Source organism: Colobus angolensis, unplaced genomic scaffold (assembly GCF_000951035.1).
Source record: "Colobus angolensis palliatus isolate OR3802 unplaced genomic scaffold, Cang.pa_1.0 Scaffold194, whole genome shotgun sequence".
Classification (NCBI taxonomy): domain Eukaryota; kingdom Metazoa; phylum Chordata; class Mammalia; order Primates; family Cercopithecidae; genus Colobus; species Colobus angolensis.
Window position 1 is genome coordinate 3,381,050 of NW_012115088.1, and position 26,002 is coordinate 3,407,051.

Consider the following 26,002-nt stretch of genomic DNA (forward strand, 5'->3'; position numbering starts at 1 on the left):
TATATATATATATATATATATGTCACCCAGGCTGGACTGCAGTGGCACAATCATAGCTCACTGCAGCCTCAACCTCCTGGGGCCAAGTGATTCTCCCACGGGGACCACAGGTTTACACCCACCACACCTGGCCAGTTTTCGTACATTTTGTAGTGACAATATTTCACCATGTTGCCCAGGCTGGTCTTGAACCCCTTGGCTCAAGTGATCCGTCTGCCTCAGCTTCCCAAAGTGCTAGGATTATAGACATGAGCCATATGCCTAGCCAGATTGTGGAATGTTTGTGTTATACATACCATTTGAGGACCCATAAAAATCCTAAATCTAAAATCTGAAATGCTGCAATCAGCATTTCCTTTGAATGTCATGTCAATGCTCAAAATGTTTTAGATCTTGTAACATTCTGGAGTTTGGATTTTCAGATTTTTGGATTAGGGATACTCTGCATGTGTATATTCATATACTCTCTAAGTAACTGTTAATTTTTCTTTATTCTATTTTTATTCTGTTCCTCAGACTGCATAATCTAAATTGACCTATCATCAAGTTATTTTTTCTTATGATTGTTAAAAATCTGCTGTTGAGCCCTTCTAGTGGATTTTTATTTCAATTTCAGAATTTCTAGTTTGTTCCCTTTATAATTTATATCTCTTTATTGCTAGTCTCTATTTGGTGACCAAGCATTCTCATACTGTAATTTATTTGATATAGTTTCCTTTAGTTGTTTGAATATATTATAGTAGCCCCCATTAAAAGTCTTTGTCTGATGAGTTAGTCATCTGGGCTTCCTCATGGACAGTTTTTATTGATTGCTTTTTTTTTTCATGGACCATACTTTCTTGTTTCTTGGCAAGTCATTTATTATTTTTGTTTTGTTGTTGAAAACTGGATAATATAATGTGGAAACTCTGGACTTCAGACCCTTTCTCCTAGAGTTTGTTGTTGCTGCTGCTGTTGCTGCTGCTGCTGCTGTTTCTTTGTCTAGCAACTTCTGTGAAGTAATGCAAGTCAAGTCTGTTATCTATTGTACTCAGCCACTGAAGTCTCTGCTAAGTAGCATAGTGGTCAGCTAATGACTGGACAGATGTCAAGGCATTTTATGAACACTCAAACAGTTTTTAACTCTGCTTCCATAGAGCCTCTATGTCAACCAGAGGTAAGAGATAGAGCTTTATGGAGTCTTTCCCAGTAGGTTCACAGCACTACACATCTCTGTGGCCTTCTATGGAAACCTCATTTACCAGATTTTCTTTTAAATTATTTTAGCAAACTTCTTGTTTAGCCCAGCTAGTATCACTCTCTTAGACAGCTGTGATGTTACCGTACTGTCCCTGATTGTTTTTGACAAACATCCTAAGGGTAGAGGTTCTTGCTGAGTGAGCTTTAATTCAAGTGAAATAAAGAACAGCCCTTTAAGTAGGGATTTTCCAGGCAGTTTCCATATATGTCAAGGAGTGACAATTTTCTGAGGGTGCCGCAGTTGGGAAAACGTCACATACGTCCTTCCCTCTCTAGCAGTTGCTAGACTACCTGGTTCACAGCCACTATCATTATGAGTCTACTGATTTTTAAGGCTACTGCAGAGCTCGAGAGAAGTGCATTGACATAGGACAAGTTAAAACCCCACATAACTCACTTGAGATTCAGGTGTTTTTCTTGAATTAATGTTCTATGGGTTGTTGTAAGCCTTTGGTTTATTGCCAGCGTTCTGAGAAAAGTTAATTTTGATGATTTTTGCCATTGTTCTTATTGCTTTTCAGGAGCATCTGATTTTTGGAGATTCCTATACCACATTTCTGGAAGTGTTTCTCTACTCCTATAGTTCTTGATTTCATCAGCTTAGTTTTCTCTTTATTTGAGGAATGAAAGTATGATATTTTCATAGTGGGGTATAGAACCAGATTAAATCTGCTATTTGGGCCCTAGTTTCATGAGAAGGTATTAAAAACAATTCTGTGGAAAAATAAGTTTTGGTCAAGTCTACATATTACAATATTTTAGAAATTCATAATTGTAAGACCATATCATTGATATAAAAATAGTTTTTCAAGAGGAGCAAAGCAACTCTACAATTTTAAGTGAACAGATCAAATATAATAAGCATCCTGGTTTAAAATGGGGGAAATGTTGGCCATTATTGGACTTGAGGAAATGGCATAGAGCCTCTTTTAAAATATTCACATAATCCAGTCACTGGGTAGTCCTGTGGCAATGAGATCTGCTTGACTTTGATTAGTTCAGCTTTTGAAAAATATATTTATTTGAGTTCTTTTTTTTTGAGACACAGTCTCACTCCATTGCCAAGGCTGGAATGCAGTGGCGTGATCTCGGCTCACTGCAACCTCCGCCTCCCGCATTCAAGCGATTCTCATGTCTTATCCTCCCCAGTAGCTGGGATTACAGGCATGTGCCACCACGCCTGGCTAATTTTTGTATTTTTAGTTGAGATGGGGTTTCACCATGTTGGCCAGGCTGGTCTCAAACTCCTGATCTCAGGTGATCCACCCACCTTGGCCTCCCAAAGTGCTGGGATTACTGGCATGTGCCACCGTGCCCGGCCTATTTGAGTTCTTCTTGTAGAATGCCTATGCATGTCTATTTTCAGAATGCCTGTAATTTGCAGAATCTATTGATTTTTGGAGGAAGTAGTGCTCTAAGTGCTCAGGAGAAGCCAATCTAATCTAATCATCTCAGTCTTAATTCTCTCAATTTAGTGATGGGGAAATTGAAGTTCCAAGAGATTGTGGACATGTTCATGTCACTTAGTTAGTGGCAGAGGCAGGACTAGAATGAAGGTCTGCTGACTGGGCTCAGTGCTATTCATTTTCATTGACCCATGCTTCACCCAAGACTTCCCCTCTCATTACTAGGAGTGACACAGTTGATGCTATGACTCTTGAGAGCAGAAGAGCTTAGTACAATAAGTGGAGCTACCATATTCCATTGGCCACCCAGAATGTGGCCAGATTTTTCACCTTTAAAAAAAAAAGTTTCTTCTCCTTCACCTAACCTCAGATTACTTCTTTCCAGGCAGTCTCAAAAGATTTGTATTTGAGCGATATTTGAGATAGTGGTACTAGGGTGTTAGAGTTGATTATGTCACCAGACTCAAGATAAGGCACTAACAGACTGATCTATCTAATGAAGACATAGAAGGGGTGGGTCGGAAAGCATGCACTGTATGGAATGTAAAGGCTAACAAGAGTTAATAGCCAATTAGGTCAGACAAGTGTCAGGGCATCATGAGGATTGTGGCGTCAGAAATAGGCACTAGACATTTGAGTATATATTTCTCAGGAAATAAGTGAGACAGGACTTGGAGTGGTGCTTTGTTATTATTTAAAGGTCAACTAGGTTATCTCACACAACACAAGTATTTGTAGAGAAAAGACATAACACTCAGTGGAAACAACTAAGAATAAAACAACAATAGTAGTACAATAAAAATACATGAAGATAGCTAGAAAAATGAGCTCTTAAAGAAAATAAACAAAACTTTCTAGTAATCTGTACTATGTTCTTTCAGAAAATCAAAAGAAATCTTGATACTTTTCTTCTTTTTAAAAATTTTATTTATTTATTTAGCTTTTAAATAGAGACAAAGTCTTGCTATGTTGCCCAGGCTGGTCTCAAACTCCTTTAGCTCAAGTAATCCTCCTGCCTTGGCCTCCCAAAGTACTAGGATTACAATTGTGAAGCACCACGTCTGTTTTTGTTTGTTTGTTTGTTTGTTTGTTTTTTCAGATGGAGTCTTGCTCTGTCGCCCAGGCTGGAGTGCAGTGGCACCATCTCGGCTCACTGCAAGCTCCACCACCTGGGTTCATGCCATTCTCCTGCCTCAGCCTCCCCAGTAGCTGGGACTACAGGCACCTGCCACCACTCCTGGCTAATTTTTTGTATTTTTAGTAGAGACGGCATTTCACAGTGTTAGCCAGGATGTTCTGGATCTCCTGACCTCGTGATCCACCTGCCCTGGCCTCCTAAAGTGCTAGGATTACAGGCGTGAGCCACCGCGCCTGGCCTTTTTTTTTTTCTTTTCTTAAACAGAGTCTCACGCTGTTGCCCAGGCTGGAGTGCAGTGTGCAGTGGCATGATCACAGCTAACTGCCGCCTGGACCTTCCCAGGCTTGATAATTTTTTAATCCCACATCTTCATTTTCAATATATTATGAGCTTTAGAAAGTTCTAAAGCTTCTAAAAAGTTCAGGGCATCTAAACTCTTATGAGATGATAAATCTCTGAATTAGGTATATCAGACATCTGCATATTTGTTATGTTACTATCATAAATATTTTAGGATTGATCTTTAACCAATAAATATAAAAGTAAGGTAAAAACAATTACTGTTAATTATTTGGTAAAAGCAAAACATTCCAATGCCAAATTGTGATTTTTCACTATAGTATTGGTTGTAGAGAATTATTTGGATCTGAATAACTTTTTTACAGTTTCTAGAGGGCAAATGCCTCTGAATCATTCGTGTGCTATTCCTATTTTGAAATGTTCCCCATGTTTGTGCTAAAACTGTGATATTATGAAAGGTCCAATTGATTTGTAAGTCCCTAGAAAAAAATTTAAATGGTAACATTTAATAACATATAAAACTTAATCTCACCACATAAACTATTATTAAGTGTAATGGAAAAATGTGTCAAATTGCTCAACAATATATAAGGTTACATGCTTCAGACTACCTGCTTTGTTTATTGACGTGTCTTTATCATGTGCGATAGTCACCAGAAAATGTCTTAACAAGCATCAGAGAAGGCTGTATTTAAACCATGAGATGATAGAACTATTCTTTTACAATGCATAATTATTTGGATTGGAGCAATGTATGGAGTTAAAAGTCTTTAAAAGTTAGAATAGGGGATACATGGCCCAAATTTTTGCTCTTTTTAAAAATGAGAGTTATAAAGGAGTGGCACATGTTTTAAATTATTTTATTAAACACTTTTTATTTGTCTTGGAATATTCTTATATTTGCTCCAGGTGTGGCCTAAAACTACAAAATAAAAGAAAATCTAGTTCATTCTTTAACCTTGACAGACGTAGGTTACAGGGCAGCCTTATATCAGATGGAGCATATCTTTCGCGAGTAAGAATGTATTGGCTGGCTGCAAGCAATGCCTATTGTTTTTCTCTATGGATTGCTTTGTATACTCTTTGTCACCACAAGAACTTGAGCATATTCACACCAGCCAAGGTGTTTCATGATATTCTTTGGCTCTTTTTGAAGCATTGACCTGCTTCACCTTCTCAAATTAAACAGATCTTGGATTTTTGTTCCAAACCAGGAATTTAGTTAAGATTTTCCAACAAGTCTCATAAGCCCTATGAACCAGATTACCCCCTTAAAGCAATCATATTTGTGGATCTTGAAAAGTCAACATACATATACTGAGAAGCTACCATATGTTGGACTTTCTTGTATGTTTCTCCCTACCAAGTTATAGAGAAGTACATAAGCATCTGAAGCATTAGGCACACATTTCTTAAGAGAAATAAAATGTTAAAGAAACCATAGGAAGGAAATATTACAGAGCTGACAGTAGAAACACAAGATTAGAGAGATCTTCACGAGGCAAGTGGTGTTTGAACTGAGGGATGCATAAGATTTTGAAGGGCAGGGATGGACAAGAAGGTCATATAAGCAAGAACCATAGCATGGGCAACGGCACAAAGACAAGAAGACCATTGGTTACACTTGATGGCCCAGGAAACATAGTAATTAATACCGTTTGGGGAGACACATTAGATACAGTGGGCAAGAGGAAAATATGCCTGGAAAACTAAGTCATGAGAAGAGCAGAGAGGGTCCAGGTTGTAAGGATAATCACACTTAATCAAGTGTGAATTGATTAAGTAGATAGTGGGGAAATCTTTGCATAGGGAAGAACTCTAATGAGAGCATTTATATCTGTAGCTTTGGATTCAAATAATTTAAAACTTGAGGAGGCCCAGGTGTCTGGTTCTTTGCATATGTCATGAATTGAAAAGAAGAAAACTGGGTTCTAAACTACCTCTGCACTAGTCCCATCTCAAAGAGTAAGCACCTCCCTGAGACATGCTGTTTGCACAAAAGACTATAGAGTACTTTGGATTTCTTTTAGAAAGCTATATATCTTCTTTATTAGGCAGAGAGTAAAGATAGATCAATAGTGCAGCCTAGCTCATAGGAGGGTGAAACAAATAATTTAAAAAGTGCTTTTTAAAACTTTGTTGTTACTGAGCAATTAATCTATTAATCTATCAGCTAAACAACAGTAAATATACGTAGCTCTGGGTTATATTTTTAATTCTGTAAAACTTGATTAATTTCAGAGTAAGCCCTTACTTGAAGTTCCAAAGTATACATGACTACTTCCTATAAATGGATTGCAAATGTTATGTGGCTCTTTTCTCACTGTATAGGTGTTGGAACCGAACTCTCGATTCCCTCCTGGGCAGGGGCCGTCGCGAAGGATCACCGACACGAGGTTCACAGCAGAGAGTTATTTATTACTAGCGCGCTAGGGTCCCAAGCTCTAAGTTGGTCCTGGGACCCCGACTGCTTGTTACAGGCTGTTTATATATGCTAACACAAGTTCAAACACAGCTTATGGCGCGAAATTCAAACAAAGCTTAAGGCGTAAAATGATTGGGTCTAGCTATAGCCTGAGCAAGGGGTCTTGGTTTAATTGGTTAGAGCAGGACCTTATGAGGTTCTTTCCTGGAGTTGATAATTCCGGGAACTTTGAGGCAGGGTGAGACCCCTGGAATTGGCAGGGTGGGACCTCATGAGGTTGTTTCCCGGAATTGGCAGGGTGGGACCCTATCAGGGTGGAACACTATCGAGGCAGGGTGGGACCCTATCTAGGCAGGGTGGGACCCTATCTAGGGCCACCTGGTGCTAACTTTTTAGGTTTTGTAAGGCCTACTAGTTTCAATAGGTAGTCTCATTGACTCATAAAATTTTAAAGATAAGAAATATCCACCCAACCTCTTAATTTTACAAGTGAGGAAACTGAAGCCCAAAAGAATGACAGTGACTTTTCATGGCTCTTTAGCTACTTTGTTGATCAGAGGTCAGAAATAAAGAAAATTCTGCGGAAGTTAGCACACTGCTTTCTACGTTCAACGGCTTTTCTTTTGCTTCAGTGTTTGTGTTCTGAATCCAAAATTAAGAATTCAGATTAGACCTCTTTAGATGAAAAATAAATGCATATGCAGAGGAGGGATATTCAGGGAATTTATTGTCTATGAGGCCATGTTTATATATTTTCTCTTGTAACTGAGATTTCTTTCTTAATTTTAGATACAACTTTTGAGAAAAACTGGTATTTTGGAATGGCTTACTGCTTTTGTTAAAAGCCTCTCCTGGGGCTCAAGCTGATAGCTAAGGCTGGGGTTTCAAAAGGCACTGATTGTTTATCTTTGTATTGTAATATTTAAGAACAAGGGATTATGAACTGCCAGCCTATAGGCTGGGTGTGTCTGCAGATGTGCTTTGTTTGGCCATAACAACCTTTTAACAAAAATAAATCTAACATTTAAAAATTAGGAGATCTCAAAAAGTTCAGATACTCTCTTTGAAAAACAGAAGATACGGCAATCCTAGGCTTGCCTTCCCTCATAGTAAGAATTAGCTTGAGCCGAACACCTGTCCAGTTTGCCATAGTTTCTCCCAATTTGTTTCACTCATTTACCTTCCATCCTTACCTCGGTCAGAATTTAAGGTTGCTATCTTTACCTTCTGATCAGGTAATGACTTTTTCTTGTTAGCCAAAATCATTTCCCTCTAGCTGCCCAAGGGTTTTCAATTCATACTGTCATACTGCATTTAAAAAATATTAACAGTGTCTGAATCCTTCCCGCTAACCAGCAGCTTCTTTCACAAATATACTCTATAGTGTCAATAGGATTAAGTCCACAAAGATTCACATTCAGAACTTAAGGTAAATTAGTTTTGTCTGATGGCATGCAGGTAATTCTCAGAATCTATCTAATGGAAAGAGGAAATACGATGCTTTAATTTGAAGGAGATATATTTAATAAGGAAAAATAATAAATAGTAAAATGAAAATCACCAACAATCTCACCATCCCAAAATAACTTCTGTGATTACTTTGTTGTTTTTAATGCAGGAAATTTTTTAAAAAATGATCTCATGTTCATTCTGTCTCACACAAGCATGTGCGTACATGCATATTCACACCTGAGATCATCTATACAATCATTTATACAATAATATATGATAATATACATTAGATATACAGTTTTATAACGTGGCTTTAGCATATATTATAAATATTTTCCATATTGTCAAGTAGTCCTCTGTAAGATTATGTATTTATTTATTTATTTTTTTGAGATGGCGTTTCATTCTTGTTGCCCAGACTGGAATGCAATGGTGTGATCTTGGCTCACCACAACCTCTGCCTCCCAGGTTCAAGTGATTCTCCTGCCCCAGCCTCCCGAGTAGCTGGGATTACAGGTGTGCACCACCATGCCTGCCTAATTTTGTGTTTTTAGCACATATGGGGTTTCTCCATATTGGTCAAGCTGGTCTTGAACTCCCGACCTCAGGTGATCCACCCTCCTCGGCCTCCCAAAGTGCTGGGATTACAGGCATGAACCACCGTGCCCAGCTGGTGTAAGATGATTTTTAAAATAAGTACATAGCATTTATTATCTGGACATATTATAACTTATTTAATCACTCTTCTACAGCTCATATGCCATTGAAAACTTATTGCTATTATTATTTGAGACAAGGTCTGTCTCTTGCTGAGGCTGGAGAGCTGTGGTGTGATCTCAGCTCATTGCAGCCTCTGCCTCCTGGGCTCACACCATCCTCTCACCTCAGCCTCCTGAGTAGCTGGGACTACAGGTGTATGCCACCATGCCAGATAATTTTTGTGGTTTTTGTGGTTTCCCCATGTTGCCCAGGCTGGTCTCAAACTCATGAGCTCAAGCAATCTGCTCATATCAGCCTCCCAAAGTTTTGGGGTTACAGGCATGCACCACCATGTCCGGCCTAAAATTATTTTAAATAATACCATGAAGAATATATTTGTGCATTCAATTTTACAAGTATTAGTGATACATATTTTCAGAGTTTGTTAGACAAACCTTAAAATTCAAATGTCACACAGAAATTTCTAGAAAATACAATTTACCAAAGCTGACACACAGGAAATACAAAATCTGAGTAGTCGTATATCTATTAAAAATTACATTCATAATTTAAAAACCTCATATGGAAATATTTTCAGGCCCATATGGGGCCTGAATTCTTTTAAACTTTTAAGAAATAATTCTAATATTATGCAAACACTTGCATAGAATCCAAGAGGAAACACTTCCCAATCCATTTTATGAGACTAGCTAACCTCGATTCCAATACATAAAAGGAATTATAAGAAAGAAAAACTTTTTGCCAAATAAGCCAATTGACTTATGAACATAGATATAAAAATTCTAAACAAATTGGTACTAAACTAATTCCTATCACGTATAAAGGATAATACATCCCTACTACATTGAGTTTATTACAGAAATGTATTACCAAATTAATTTTTGAAAATTAATCAGGAAATTAGCCACACTAACATAATAAATGAGAAACATGATGTCAATAATGCATAAAAAGTGTTGGATAAATTTTGACATCTAATCATGACAAAAAAATTCAGTGGCTTTGAACTGTAAGAAAAATTTCTTAATCTAAAAAAAAGTGTATTTCCAAAAATCCTACAGAAAACATCATACTTGATGAACTACTGATGCATTTCTCTTTTAGGTCAGGGATGACCTAAAAGACCAAAATTTCTACGATAATCAAAGGAGACCAAAATTTCTATGATAATCAGGAAAATCTAAACAATAGTTTTTCAATACGCTTTGATACCTTGTTAAAATATACAGAAAGGCAAGTAAATCCTTACCTTTTAAATTTATATCTATATAAATTTATAATAGATTATTATATAGTATAATAGTTATTATAAATAAAAATATACAATATATATAATATAATATATCTATATAATATTTATATCTATATAAATGCATTTATAATAGATAGTTTTGTGCAGGTAATAATGATTGAGCTTCAGGGCTGTCAGAATTATATTTCTTAATTTAGATGGTGGTCAATGGGTCATGTTTTTTAAACTGAATTATACTTTTCATAGTATTTTTTGCACATTACATTTCACAAATTAAAAAATAGGCAGTGTTGAAAGTGTTCTTGATTTTCTAATAGCTTAGAATAATATTTTTGTGTTGCTTATGAACATTTATTACAAACATTTCTATGTAGGGAATTGAGTTTGGTAGTCCACCAAAGGTTCACTGTCAACTGACAATTAAAAAAAAAAATCATCAATAACATCTTCAATGTATCTGCAGTGATAATGAGTCTAGTTTCAGGATAATTACAGTGTAACAAAGCATCCTCACTGATGCCACTGCAAATCAGTTTTCCTCAGCTAATTACAGTGTAACAAAGCATCCTCACTGATGCCGCTTCAAATCAGTTTTCCTCAGCTTTGTTGTCATTTTCTCATTTAAGCCCTATGTATTGAAACTTAACAAGAGCCAAATCTGCCATCTTCAAACTTTTGCAGTTGTTTTATAATGCTCATATTTTCCCCTCAATTAAAATAAAATACTCCTCAGGATAGATAGCAGATGTTACTTATTCTGTACTTTTCAAATCATCTTGGCTAGAGATTTAATATCTAAGTACTAAATAATATGCTTTTATGAATCAAATCAGATGCAAGAATTTTATAAATACCCTTGAAGAAATATAATATTATTTTCATCAGTCAGTATGGTAAAGCTAAGCATCCCCTTTATTAATCGCACATAGAATTCAAGAAAACCAATTGGGTTTAATTCATCTAATTAACTTTAACTATAACCTTCAATTGAGAGGCCAAGGCAGGCAGATTGCTTGAGCCCAGGAGTTTGAGACCAGCCTGGGCAACATGGTGAAACCCTCTCTCTACTAAAAATACTTTTAAAATTAGGTGCATATCTGTATTCCCAGCTACTTGCTACTTGGGAGGCTGAGGCAAGCGGATCACCTGAGCCTGGGAGGTCGAGGCTGCAGTGAGCTGTGATTGCAGCAGGGCATTCCAGCCTGGCTGACAAGAGTAAGACCCTGCCTCTAAATAAATAAATAAATAAATAAATAAATAAATAAATAAATAAATACAAACTAGGCCAGGCACGGTGGGAAGCCGAGGCAGGTGGATCACGAGGTCAGGAGATCGAGACCATCCTTGCTAACACAGTGAAACCCAGTCTCTACCAAAAATACAAAAAAATTTAGCCAGACGTGGTGGCGGGTGCCCATAGTCCCAGCTACTCAGGAGGCTGAGGCAGGAGAATGGCGCAAACCCGGAAGGCAGAGCTTGCAGTGAGCCGAGATCCGGCCACTGCACTCCAGCCTGGGCTACAGAGCGAGACTCGGCCTCAAAACAAAAAAACAAAACAATAACAACAAAAGAAAAACTAGATTAAGATGAGGAAGGATTCAGGTAGAATAAATACCCTCAATTTTTACTCTCTTCCATTCCTTCATTCTTAGCTGAGGCTCCTTATGGCAAAACCTATGAATAAGGAGAGAGTTTGGGAGTTCTGTTGATACAGACCACAAACTTCAGTCTCCTTAAGCAAAATGCTTGGTATTAAAGACAGCAATTATATCTGGCAGAAAAATAGGAGATATCTGGCACAAAGTAGATGACTGCCTCATTGAATTTCAGGCTTGCATTTTTTTTCTGATATGTGGGTTTAAGTTTTAAATGTTTCCTCTAGGTCCAGCTTTATTGTCATCCTGCATTTATTTTGTTGAAAGAACAAGCTCTGTATGGATGGTTTAAATAATTTGAAATGTGTTGAGACTTCCTTAATGATCCAGTAAATGACCAGCTTTGGGCAAATATTTAGAAGCACCAAGTTCTAGGAAAACAATGGTAAAATGTATTTTGCTGCTGCTGAGTGCAGTTTTCTTTACGTGTCGGTTAGGTAGAGTTGGCTGCTTGTGTTGTTCAAATATTCCATCGTCTTACTGTATGTTTGGGGGGCTGTTGTTTTATCAGTTACCAAGAGATGTGTGTCAACACCTCCTGCTATGATTATGGATTTGACTGTTTCTCTTTGTATCAATTCCTGCTTTATAAATTTTGGTGCTATATTATTAGTTTTATATAAATTTAGAAGTGTATCTTCCTGGTTAATTGAATTTTTTATTATTAGGAGACATTTCCCTGTATCCCTAGCAATTAATTCTGCATTAAATTCCACATTCTATGACTTTGGTAACCCAGCTTTTTAAAAATTGGTTTGTATGGTGTATGATTTCTATTCTCTAACTTTTCATCATTTCCGTATTCACATATATCAGACAATTCTCTTCAAAAACAACATGTAGTTAGGCTATTTGTTTAATCAATTCTAGCAATCCTTTCTGTTTAACTCATTGAGTCTACTTGTGCATAGTGTAATTATTATTATAGTTATTTTTTAATTTACTATATTATCAACTTACTTTATATTTTATTTTCCCCACTATGTTATGTTTTCATTTTCCCTCTTTCTTGCCTTTTTTGGGATTTTTTTGTTATTGCTCTTTTATTCTATTTTAGCTTGAAGATTATATATTCTTTTAAGATTATTTCGATAGTTGTTCTTGAGATTGCAGCAATGTATTGCTTAATGTGGAAAAGTTTCAGGTCAATTGGTCCTTTTATATTTGAGCTTTGTAAAACTTAAAACATTTTTAATTTTATATCTCTTCATCCCGAATTTTACAGGAGTGTTGGCATGTATTTAAATCCCCTGTATATTTTAAAACACCATAAGGCTTTATTATTATTTTAAAATATTGCCAATATCCATTTATATTTTCCCAGTTTTATTCTGTTTGTCACTATTTCTTTTTTTTTTCATTATCTCTGAAATTACATATTGGATCACCTTTGTTCTGCCTAAATAACAAAAACCAATATTTGTTTTAGTTTGTAATTACTGGTGGTGAATTATCTTTGCCTGAAATTTCTCAATTTCTGCTTTTAAGGGATATGTTCACTGAGTTTAAAAATCAAGAAATTTTTTTTCTTTCAGCACTTCAAAGATAATCATTTCATCTTTATGTTGAGAAGATAAAATGATATCTGTCATTTTATTTTCACCTGTAGATTATTACTACTAATAATATTTTTAGTCACCTGTTACATTATTACTTCTTCAAATGTTAAGATTTCCCATTTGTCTTTTATTCTTGCAGCTTTATCATGGTGAGCCTACATGTGATTATGCTCAGTTTAATCCTAGGTTCTTTGTATTAGACTTGGATGATCACAGTGTTTCTAAATCTATCGTTTTTATATGTTTGGTAGTTGTGGATTGTGCCTTGTTCTCTTTTGAGTCTTGTTTTGGTTCCTCTTCCATTCAGCTATTGCTGCCTAACAAATCACCCCAAACCTTATTGGTCTAAAACAATAATCACTCATTTAGTACATATATCTGCAATTTGGGCAGGGCTCAGCAAGGAGGCTCATGCCTTTTCTATGACATGTCAGCTGCAGTGATTTACCTAGGACTGGAGGATACACTTGCAAGATGGTTAACTCTCACGTCTAGTAAATTGGTGGTTACTGTTGGCTGAGAGTTTATTCAAGGCTGCTGGCCAAAGACCTTGATTTCTCTCCTATAGACATTTTCTCATGTCTATAGGAAATATAGACCTCCCCATGAAATATTTGGACTTTTTCACATTATTGTAGCTGGATTATAAGAATAAAGACAGAAAGTGGAAAAGTCCTATTCCTTAAGTCCTGAGCTTGGAAACTCACAACACCACATTGGCCATCTTTGTTGGTCAAGCAGTCATAGTTAAGATAGTCAAGGTCAATGGACATGGTTCTACCACTTGGGAAAACGAAAGAATTTGAAGACTATGTTTTAAGATCACCAAAGCCTTCAATTACACATATACTAGACATTCTAACTATATGCAAAATAATTCTCCTTACTTCCTGCTTACATATTTCCATCCATTTAACTCTGAGTATGATTCTGAATAAATGTAGTTTGCTTCTCTCTTTAATGCTATCAAATTTGCTGTTTAATATATAAGTTGACTTGTAATTTTATTTATTTTGGCATTTTTATTTAGTTCATTTGTAGTTTCTACTTCTTTCTAAAGTTCTAGATATTATCTTTAATTTTCTTATTAAGCATGTTTATTTTAAAATCCATGTTTGATAAGTTCATTATGTGATTCCTGTGGGTGTTTCTATTCTTTGTTATTTTTTCTTGGCTTTAGAACACATGGCCTTGTCATCATGTGTGTCTGCTTATTTTTGATTAAGTGTTGAGCATTATGTATGATATGTTGCAAAGATAATTTGAAGCCTATGGTGATGTTATCTACTTCTAGAGAGTATTTTATCTTGCTTCTAGCAGAGGTACAGGGAAATTTAACAATCCGAGATTTTTTGAATTAAATAAAAAATCAAAAAGATTTTAAGTTGGGCTTTATTCCTTGCAAGGGCTGTATATTTCCATTTTACTCTTAATCTTCCAGTGTGGCCTTTCAGTCTAGAAACTTAAAACCTAGGGAATTTATTTGGGTCACATTTCTCAGTAAGATTACAACTACACTTTCTTTTTTCCTTTAGCCTGGGAGGATTTTACAACCCTTCTTTAGGGTCTCAGCCTCTCAGGAGTCTCTTCTGAAATTGGTAGATACCTTTAGAGGAAGCATGTCTCCAAATTGTATGCTCATTTCTCTTTATTTCTTCATTATCTGGGATATTGGCCATTTAATACTTTACTGCTTTGATAGATGTTTGGTGCCTTCACATAGATTTTTAAAAATATTTTATCCAGCTATTCTATGCACTTTCAGTGGAATGCTTTATCTGAATAATTTATCCTGCTGTTACTGGATAGGGATTTTTACACTCTAATATATTTCAATAAATTTGGGCAGAACCAGTAAATTTTCAGATTATTCCATTTTGTTTTCATGGACTAAGAAAATATTTACTTTTTAATGGTTTTTAGTTTTGCCAAAGATAGTATGTGCTTGGTAAATATTAGCTCTAAGTTTTTACTTTTAAGTGTATACCATATAAAATGGTTTCTACTTATGAAAAGAGCGGCAATGAAGTCATCCTGCTGTATCTACTGGGTTTTGCTTCTGCAGACTCAACCAACCACGGATCAAAAATACATATTCAAAAACAAGGAATAATAAAAAAGTGTAAAAACATTCACATAACATTTATACTGTATTAGTTATTATAAGTAATGCAGAGATGATTTAAAATATATGAAAGGATATGCATAGGTTATTTGCAAATACTGTGCCATTTTTTATAAGAGACTTGAGCATCCTTGGATTTTAACATCCACAAGGGTCTTAGAACCCTTAGGGACAACTGTATTTAGTTTATCTGCTCTCCTACAAGGACTTCAGTCTTTTGCTTATTATTAGGTCTCTATTTACTTTTACTGATGTAATTATTGACATAATAGTCTCACTCCTTTATATAGTTTTGTTGCCAGTCACTTAAGTGTTCACTATAATTTACTAATGATTCATCTTTTCTTCTGAGCATACACATCCGCCACTTAACTTTCTCAGTGGGAGGCTAATTTCCTTTTTCTGGAGGCTATCATGAAGTGGAAAAAACCTGGGAGTCAGAAGACTCAGCTAAGGTCTTGCTTCTTCCTGGTGGTCCCAGACTAGTAAATTGCAGAGAAAGGGCTTGCACTCAAGTGCATCTACATTTGCCCAATTGTCGGATTTTAACTATCAGGGATATACTAACTACATGATAGTAAAGGCAAATGCTCTCCTCTAGGGTTCTCTGCTAAATACTTTCTGCCTTTTACTTACTAACTAGAAATGATTTCTCTTTTCACCTGTAAAACTAGAGCTCATTTTTCTGTGTCTCTTAATTATTCTATGGCTTCTACATTCAATTTATGCCTCTGATACAATTTAGCACTACAGGGGAAAGGTTTTATAGTCCCAATTTGGGGCAAAAAGAGTGACCTCTCTATTAGATGAGTTAATGGGTGATATATTTATCTTATGCAATGCTCTTAGGTGCCCTCTCAAGCTGAAGGAAAGGGTTTTGGAGCCAGCAATGGTGGTGCATGCTTGTGATCCCTGCTACTGAGAGGTTGAGGCGAGAGCCCGGGAGTTGGAGTCCAGCTTGAGCAATTTAGCAAGTGAGACTACAAAAAAAAGAGAACCCATTACTCAGGATTTTCACCATGTAAATATTTCATGCTCCTAATTGAGGGACCCAGAGCTATACCATCATTGATCCCAACCTACCTCAGTGTTTCATTCTCCTTTTTCCTACTACTTCAGACTTAAGTGAAGAAAACCAATGAATAAACTATTCCCTCCAGCAGATGTTATACTGTATTTCCATTGTTTGAGCTAGTATAGAAGTTAACTGGCATGGTCTCATAGGAGGTAGTCTGAGGATAGACATGGTGGCTGAAGAAACTACTTGTGTAGGCATAATAAAGAGGGCATGTGAAGATTAAAAAGAAGAGCTCTAAGCCCAGAGCTCCAAAACTATGACATAATAATTTTTTCTTACTGAGTTAGCATATATTCTAATGGAGAGATAATTGAATAATAAATTGAGAAAACTGACACATAGCCTAATGTCAGTCTTTGGGGATCTTTGAGGTATTGTTTCACCAGCTGGAAACATCTGTGGCCAGTGGCACCTTTGCCTAGTTTTGCTTGAGCCTGCTGGTCTCATCCTGCCTGCTTGGTCTGGCAGGCTGTGCTTGGCTCATGCTACCCTCCCAGATCCCATGCCTGTCAAGGTCAAGCCAGGCACAGAGTAGTAAGGGATGCATGAGTGAGCGGGCACAGGGTCTGGCTGCTGCACACAGCCAGGCATGCTGGCTGCGGGAGGGCAGGCAGCTCCAGGCACCAGCATGGGTGCTTGCTCCTGTGAGGCTGCAGCTGGACTAGGCATACCACAAGCAGCTTCTGCTGTTGACACTGAAGAATGTGGTGGTGCCTGTAAGCTTGGAGATGCCAGGAACCACAGAGCCCCAAAGAGGGAGTCAAAGCCCTGACTCAGGGAGCTCCTAGGTCTGGGGTCCCCTCAGGGCCATAGCTCTTCTCTCCTTCTCGTAGCCCACACGGTGGTGAGTGAGGGGCATGTTTCAACCCTGTTTATGTTACAGTTCTTTCAGTCCCGCTATCTGGGGGTTGAAAGTTCTTGTCCTGCATCCAGGAACAATGAGGTACGCATACAACTGGAGGGTGAGTAAGGTCAAGAAGTGCTTTATGGAGCGGCAGGACAGCTCTCCAGAGACTCCAACTGGGTAGCTCCTTTCTGCAGGCAGGTCATCCTGACATCTGCTCAGCTCTCACCTGAGAGGAGACCCACAGTGGGCAGCTCCTCTCCACAGACAGGTAGTTCCACATTTGACCAAGTCTGGCTGAGTCCAGGTTTTTATGGGCTTCAGAGGGGAGGAAGTGTGTACTGACTGGTCCATGGGTGGGCCCAGGAGAAACATCGTAAATTCTCACTCTGGTCTGCGGAACTGGCAGCCCAGCCCCCAGGCTTCAGTCCATCCACAGCTTGAAGGTAGGACTTTACTGGGGACCCACCCCTTTCTGTCCTGGAGCATGTTTGCCTCCTGCCACCATCAACCTGCCATTCATGGTGCCCATGGCACCCAGACTGTTTGTGCCATAGGGTGCCTGTAGGCCCTCACTGAACTGCCCTCAGCACTCCCTCAGCCCTTCTCCCATGCTTGTGGGTGCTCAAAGCCGGGAGGGGGCTGAGGCAGCAAGGGGCTGGCATGTCAGCACTGCCCTAAGCGCATGCACACCCAGTTGGGTTGTGACAGTGCCCGAACTGAGCCACAACTTTGCTCCAAGATCGGAGTGGGCATCAGGAGTCAGGGAGAGGCCAGGCAGTGGCAGCAGTCACTTCTGAGCCTGCAGAGGCAGGTGATCTTGCTGGGCCCCCAAGAGCACAGGGATGCCTGGGTCCAAAGCCGTGACTGGGCAGCTGCACCTGTGCCCTTTGGGTGGGGCTACGACCCTGCCAACTCAGACGCAGGCAGCTTCCACCTTTTCCCAGCTTCCACTGGCTCCACAGAGTGCAGATCCCTGGCCATGCCTCCCCTGCTACAGCTGGTGTCTTCGCAGCAGCTGCTCCAGATGGTCTGCTGCTGCAATCACTGATGTTAAATAGATCCACCAAATCTCTTTTAGGGAGATATTTAGAATTACAGTATTCTATTTCTCCTTAAAGCCTGTTATGAGCCATTAACGTTTTAAGGCTTATACAGAAACAAATGCATTTCTGAAGGAGGAGGAAATGGGACAGAAGTAACATGTATTAAATTTTGATTCTTATGTGCCATGTAGTGGTATCTTATTTAATCCCTGTGACAATTTATTGTATGGGCATTATTAATATGATTTTACAAACTCAGATTTGTTAAATATTTTTTCCCAAGAATACAGAATTAGTAAGTGCAATTTAAATTCAAATCTAGCCCAAGACCATATCCTCTACTCTGAAATTTCACTGTGTCCCTAAAAGCTAAATAAACCTTTCAGGGTGGGAGGGATGGGTGTAAAGATAACATCAAGAGAGGAATGATCTCACTGTACACTGAAATAATTTTAACATAAAGAAAACACTATAAAATAAGAAAATAAGGGAAAACAACATATAAAGAAACTGAAGTAGTAATACATTTGAGTAGAAAATCTGCTTTTAATAGAAACTTCAACTTGATTTAGTTATATTTACAGTGTTCCAAATTATTATCTACAAGCAAAGTCATCCAGAAAATTAAGGGAGCCATATATGATAAACATAAAAATTAGAATTTTGACAGAATAAAATAAATAGCATCTAGTAATTACATTAAGTATGTTTTCAATCCCATGGTAAGCTATTAAAAGTACAACAACTGCTCAAAGCATGCTGCCAAATTTCTTCAAAATGACTTGTTTTGAAATGTTGACTAAGTATCTCAAAACTGTATATCATCTTTAGTATAATTAAACATTCTTCAGACCAAAAGTATAGCTTTTTCTTGTGTTCTTAGACATAAATTGTATGTGACTTTCTCTTCCATATTAGGACACATAGGATTATCCATTTGAAAACTTTAAAAAAATTGTTTACGTTTCTACCACTTATATAAGGCTTTATAGTTTATACATCGCTTCTACCTAATTATAAAAAATTAGCCTATTAAGAAAAGTTTAATCTTAAAAATCCCTATTTTTCATTGTAAATGTTCAACAGATACTTAATAGATATTTATGCATTCAGAATTTTTTTACTTAACAAATATTTAGTGAATCAACTTCATGAATGAATAAATGAATATATTTATTTCAAATTGGTTACGTAACTTTTAAAGATCACTTGAGAAGTGGCCACACCTAAGTCTCTATCTTTATCTTCTGTTTATTCAGGGAGGTCATAACCTCTAGAAACACAGATACACGCATGTAATAAGTGGTTTGTTGATATCTGATAGAGAACAGGATGTGTTCAATGACATACCATATGTTCAATGTGCTGTTCTTCTGTAGTAAACGTAGTTCATCAGAGTTGCAATGAACATGGTGCATCAATATAGAATTCACTCTAATCCCAACACGTGCTTTGTCATGCATTGCCTTAGGAGATTGATTTTGCTATTTCTCTCTGAAAAAACTTGTAGCATATGACATTATCCTCAAGAAGAAATAGTGTTCTAGTCCATAATATTATGTTTATTTTCAGAGTTGATGGCCACTCTCCTATTTGTTGTTTCCCCCATCAAAGCTGCTTCATTTCTTACATTCCCACAAGTACAGGAAATAATGGGCTATCCCCAGTATACGGGAGTCCTACTTCAAAAGAGAAGGAAGCAGTACCACGCTGAATGCCTAGTAATTTCCATGCAAGAAAAGCCTTGTGACAGTTTATTTCAGAAACTTGAAATCAGTTAATTCTGTTTTTTGATTCTCTGTTATCCTTGGCCACCCTCCTTTGCTCCATACTCATCAAAATAAAGTCTTAGCCTGAACTTGTATTGTTGAATATTTTCCAGATCTTTGCACCATGCTCTATGGGACTGGAACTTGATTGGCAAATTGATTGTTCTTCGGTGGTATTAAAATAATACTTCATATAGTTTTTTTTTTTTTGGTCTTATTTGAAATGAGTACCTCCTAGAAAACACTGGGTCCCTGTTAGCCTCCTCCAGAGGAAGCTGTTGCTTCTTTCCATTGCCCTGTGCCAAGCACCATGAGATAGCATCAACATTCTACCTGAAATTCTTTTTTTAAGGCTCCTACCATTTATTGTTGTTCTGTTCTCATCCTGGCCACTGTAGTCTTACCAATCACTTTTCTTCATTCCTGTGAGATGCTTACATCTGGCTCACTGTTTTCCTCTCTACCACAACTATTTTCATCAGAAAATTTTAACTCCTACTTGGGTGACTTATCCAATATCCTGCCATTATAATTCCTTGCTTCTCAAATCTAGTTATTCTCATAGGCTGTATATATATTTTTTCTTATCAAATGTGAAATAGTTTCCAACTCTAAAGTCTTACATTACTGTAATCTGCTATCTGTCACAAACCTCCTTCCCTTAAAATTCCTCATTTTCTACTGAACCTGCACTTCAGTCTTGTTTTGGTACCCAGACACTTGATACTCGTCCACCTCTAAGTGAGTAAGACCACAGCTAGTTTATCCTTCACTCTAAGGTCTGTGCTACACCGAAACAGTGATGCTCAAAGTGGAGTTCTCAAACCAGCAGTGTCAGCATCAACATCTCTTGTTAATTAGTGAAAGCACAGTTTCTTTGGGCTCCATCCTAGATCTACTGAATCAGAAACTCTGATATTGGAGCCCAGCAACCTGTGTTTTAAAAAGCCCTGTGGCTGATTCTTATACACTCTAAAATTTAAGAACCACTAATACAGATCATGAATTCAACCACTCCCTTGCCAGCACCTTTAACATCTTTAGGTGGCAAAGAACACTCAAACATAAATAGATCATTATTTTATTTCAAACCCTCCCATGTATAAGATTTCTAACAATTCACCAAGTTCTCCAGCTGTATCCAGCATCTACCTTCTATATACAACCTCTACCTTCAATCCAAATATTCTTTTAGTTCGTATTCATCTAAATTTTAATACTGAAAAATGTTAAATGCCCCTTACTTGATCCTTCCAAAGGTGTTTTGCTTAGAACCATCCTCTGTGAAGGATGCTGAGCAATGCTAACTTCCTCAAGGTGACCTATACAGGAAAGGGTGAAGATAAAATTTAAACTCAGGTCTAGCGGAATATAAAATCCATGCTTTTTTTCCGTTTTGCTGCAGAATGTATGAAATGACAACCAAATCAATAAGCCATTTCATTCTAGTTGAAGTAGCACTTAACCAATGAATGCTTTATAGGATTTTTAAAAGTGAGTGTTCTATAAAAATCTGTTATAAAATAACTTTGGTAAATATCAGGTTAAATCATTTTCCTTAGTTTAGGGCTTCCATGAATCTTTAATGTGCTGTTGTATATTTCGATCCTTAAAAAATCAGATATAGTATGATGTTGTCCAAAATTATTTGACCAATAACCATTTGTTTGTGAATCATCTAGATTAACATCTTGTAGGGCTAGTGTTCCAAAAGATGCTGTGGAAACTTTGAACTTCATCTATTTCCATTCTTTTCCAGACAAGTGGAATTGCTTATCTTTCTTATTTCATCTGCTTTCACCCTCTGTTTTATTTTGCCACTCTTTTGAACTAGAATAGTCATGCCCCATTTCCCCATTAGGCATTACTTTTTCCTTCCTTCAAAGATAGTCTTATGTTCTTCTGCCTCAGGGCTGGGTTCAGAGGAATCGCATTTAGCCTATAATGCTATGAACCAGACAATATAATGTGTTTGCATATATATGTGTACACACATATATATACACATATATACATACACAGACACACACATATATATACTACCTCATGAAATCATATAGCTTGATAATATGATAGTAATTTATAATTTTATAGCATCACAATAAGTAGCATGTACCCGTCTGGGGCTGAATAAGCTGTGTTAGGGAAGCAGTCTGCAGAGCAGACCATGGCTTTCCTGCCTAACCCACCCTGGGCATCACAATTATGACTGCAATTCTTATGGGATCTTCACACAGACTATATGCATATCCAGAACACTATCTGGAGGGGCATTTTGCCTTAGATTTTATTGGAAAAATTACCAGAGGTTTAAGTGGAAAATGACTGAATAATGGAATGAGGATATACACACTACTAAGCAGTTAAAATTTAGAATTGCAGCACACTACATACTGTAAATATAGTTTTGATATTCATTTCAATTAATCTTCACTAGAAATTGGTTAAAGTGCTAGGGAATGGTATCTAATCAATGATTTTTTTCTGGCCTGGCATATTATCTCTGTTTCTTTCGTTGTGCAGGTTCTGCAGATCTTCTTCTTTGCGTTCCATGCTCTTCTTGTCCTACACTGGTCTACTCTGGTATGTTTGCTCAGGGCACTTAATATCAATGTCAGGTAATGATGGGTACCTTCTAAAACTGCTCAGGATTTGTATTAAAAAAATACATGGTCCTCATGACCTCTAATGAGAATAGGGTTTTCTTCAAGTAACTGCATAAGATTATAAGATTTCCTGAGAGAGAGAGTGTGTGTGTGTGTGTGTGTGTGTGTGTGTTTCTGTGTGTGTGTGTGTGTTCTATAGGCTTTGGAGTTCTCATTTAGTCTGCATTCTCCCTTGCTAAGGTGGGAGGATGGGGATTTTAAACCCTTTCTCCTCGGCAGGAAAAAATAGTATCTTCTAGATATATATGGGCTGAAAAACATATTCTCCCACATATAGGCCATGGACTCTATCATGCTATTATATATCCCCTGCAGTTATAGGATGTCAGAACAATTTCATATCCATGAATATGAGGCTATTTTATGAACTGGATACACAAAGATAAAATATAAATCACTTTGTCATCTCTTAAGTATTTTCCAGAGAAAAGCAAAGGTGTTGAGCTTGTCCTTACCTCTCACATAATCACAGAATATAAAACTGGAAAGAATTTAGAACCAGCCACTCCTTCCCTAACTAATGCTCGCCTTTTCTCTGCAGTACCCCTGCCAGTACCCCTGCAGTACCCAGACTCTACATAAACACCTTGAGTAATGGGGAGTTTACTGTTACCCTTGTCTGCTCATTTAATTTTGCTCTGCTGTAATTGGTCTTGACTCAATAATTCTGCATTAGGACATTACCTGAATAAATAATTTCTTCAATGTACTATGATATAGCTATCAGAATATTATGTTCATTGCCATATGTTTTATAATAAAGCATGAAACATATTTTACAAGACAATATGGAAAGCATGTAAAAAATAGAAACAACCTAATAACCAAAAAAGAGATTGATTAGAAAAATTATAGCAATCTGTACATTAGAAAGCTATGAAATCATTATGAAGGATGAGACATATATTAAGGATATAGGTACAGAACTATCACATGGTTCTCTTCCTCAGCCTGTCAAGTGCGCTTTGTATGACGTACAGGCATACTGCTGTTCAGTTCAAGAGCTCTAACTAAGTAAATTGTCACTCATGTGATTCATATTTAAAACCTATAATGGATCAGTAACTACTGTCAGAGAATAGCACATGTCATTATCATGGGTGATACAGCACCAATCATAGGTTTTCTCATCATGGAACTTACTAAATTGTGGAGAAGACACACAGTGAACAGCTATTTACAGAAAAATGCTGCTGATGGTAATTATAGAAGTATGAGGATAAGTGTGCACATCAGGAGAGTTCTGTCTTGACTAGTAGTCAAAGGGTCAAGAGAAAGTAATGTCTAAGAGTGAGGCCTAAAGGAATGAAAGATGCAGTTGATAAAAGAGTTAGCTGGGGTTGGTTGGAGTAAGTAAAGCATTCCAGATAAACAAAAAGTGTGTGCAGAAACAACCAGACTCTCCCTCTCTTTCTCTTCCTCTCTAACTCTTCTCCCTCTCTTGTATCAAATAAATATTTACTGAGCAAATGCCACACACAAAGCATTATTTCAGGTCCTGTGAGTAAGATGGAGATTGAAGGTCTTCCTTTAAAATGTTTACGGTCTACATTGGCAAATCAAAAACATTAAATATAACTATGACACAAAGCAGAAAAAACATGTAAAATATTCTAGAAACATGACTATTTCCCTTGCCATTTGTATTAGTCTGTTTTCACACTGCTATAAAGACATACCCAAGACTGGGTAATTTATAAAGAAAAGAGATTGAAGTGCCTCACAGTTCAGCATGACTGGGAGGCCTCAGGAAACTTACAATCATGGCAGAAGGCAAAAGGGAGGCAAGGCACCTTCTTCACAAGGCAGCAGGAAGGAGAAGTGCCAAGTGAACAGGGAGGAACCCCTTATAAAACCATCAGATCTCATGAGAACTCACTATCTCAAGAACAGCATGGGGGAAATCGTACCCATGATTCAATTACCTCCACCTGGTATCTCCCTTGGGATTATGGAGATTGTAATTCAACACGAGATTCAGGTGAGGACACAAAGCCTAGCCATATCACCATCTAATGTGATTAGAATTTTATACAGATATCAGAAATTGATGTATAGGCTGCAAATATGATTAATAGAGGTAATATTCTAATGTCAATATCCTTGTAAAAGTTCATTGCAATAGAGGAAAGCATTAAAATCGCAATTTTTCTTTTTTAATATGCTATAATGTAAACATGTTATTAAGCACATTTTCTTCTGTTTCATTTCCCCTCTGCAGGTTTGTGAAACAGACAGAAGAAGTTGCAAGTGGTCCTTAAAGAAATTGCAGTTATTCAAATCCTTATGTATAGTTCTAATTTTATTTACTATGTGTAATCATTTAGAGAATGGTTATTTTTATAATCTCAATAATAAACAAGTACTATTGTAACCAGGGGGTGCCCAAGTATGTGATCAGAGAACACTAATCCTGGCAAAGGATCGTGAGGTCGTCAGGAGGCCAGCTGTCTTTGGGCATGGTTAGTGTCCTGGGTTTAGATTACTTTATACATAGTTATTAAGATTAATATTTGATATATTAAATATTGCCTGATTCAAATAACTTTGCTTAAAATTTTTCTGTATTTTAACTTGTCTAGGGTTTTCTACTTCTTCTATTTTTATAATATTTTCTCATTTTTTAGATTACTAAACATTATACTTATCCACATGTGCCAAGATGTGCCATTTAGGTCTCTGCAGAAATCAGCTGTTTGGTATCATCACCTGCCATATATGTTGTGTGCAGCAGCAGTAAGAAGTATATTCTCCACCACTACTCTTTCTCATGATTATTTTCTCCATTCCTATTAAAACAAATAATTGTTATGTTAATTCAATAAAGCAAACCAATAAGGAATGAAATGCATGGCCCAAAACATAGAAAATGAAAATCGTTTGACCATTTATGCAATTATTGAATCCAATTAAGATGATCCATTTTAAATTTAATATATGCTCACTTTTGGAATGTGTTATGCATTGATGCTAAGTGAATGGATCTAAGTAAATCTATTGTTATCGCTACTGTCTGTTTTATTTTATTTGTCTTAATCTAAGTTTGCTTTCTGTTCTTTTATGCTTTAAAGTAATTTAAGCTTTCATAAACTTAAATTACAAAACTATATAACAAGGAACCATATCAAGGAAACAAATGTTAAAGGCCAGAACATGGATAAAGAATTTTTAAAAATTCAGATTGTATAAATTAAGTCAATTCCCTAAATCAAATAATGTAACAATCTTTCTTACATTAACATTTTCTTGTGTATAGAAACTCATGTGACACATTTTTATAAAAGTGTTATGTTTTATAGGTGGGAAAAAGGAAGGTTTAGAAACAGTA

At 36.9% G+C, this 26,002-nt stretch overlaps 1 protein-coding gene across 1 annotated transcript in view; it reads left to right on the plus strand.

The window, feature by feature from the left end:
* Positions 1 to 25,684, plus strand: part of LOC105510919 (chromosome unknown open reading frame, human C8orf34) — a 500,972-nt gene extending 475,288 nt beyond the window's left edge. Inside the window, exons 14-15 of the mRNA XM_011940919.1 lie at positions 22,532 to 22,591; positions 24,896 to 25,684. Of these exons, the coding sequence (XP_011796309.1) occupies positions 22,532 to 22,591; positions 24,896 to 24,903 (68 nt within the window). The 3' untranslated portion in view covers positions 24,904 to 25,684. The remainder of the gene's footprint in view (positions 1 to 22,531; positions 22,592 to 24,895) is intronic.
* Positions 25,685 to 26,002: the final 318 nt, after the last annotated feature.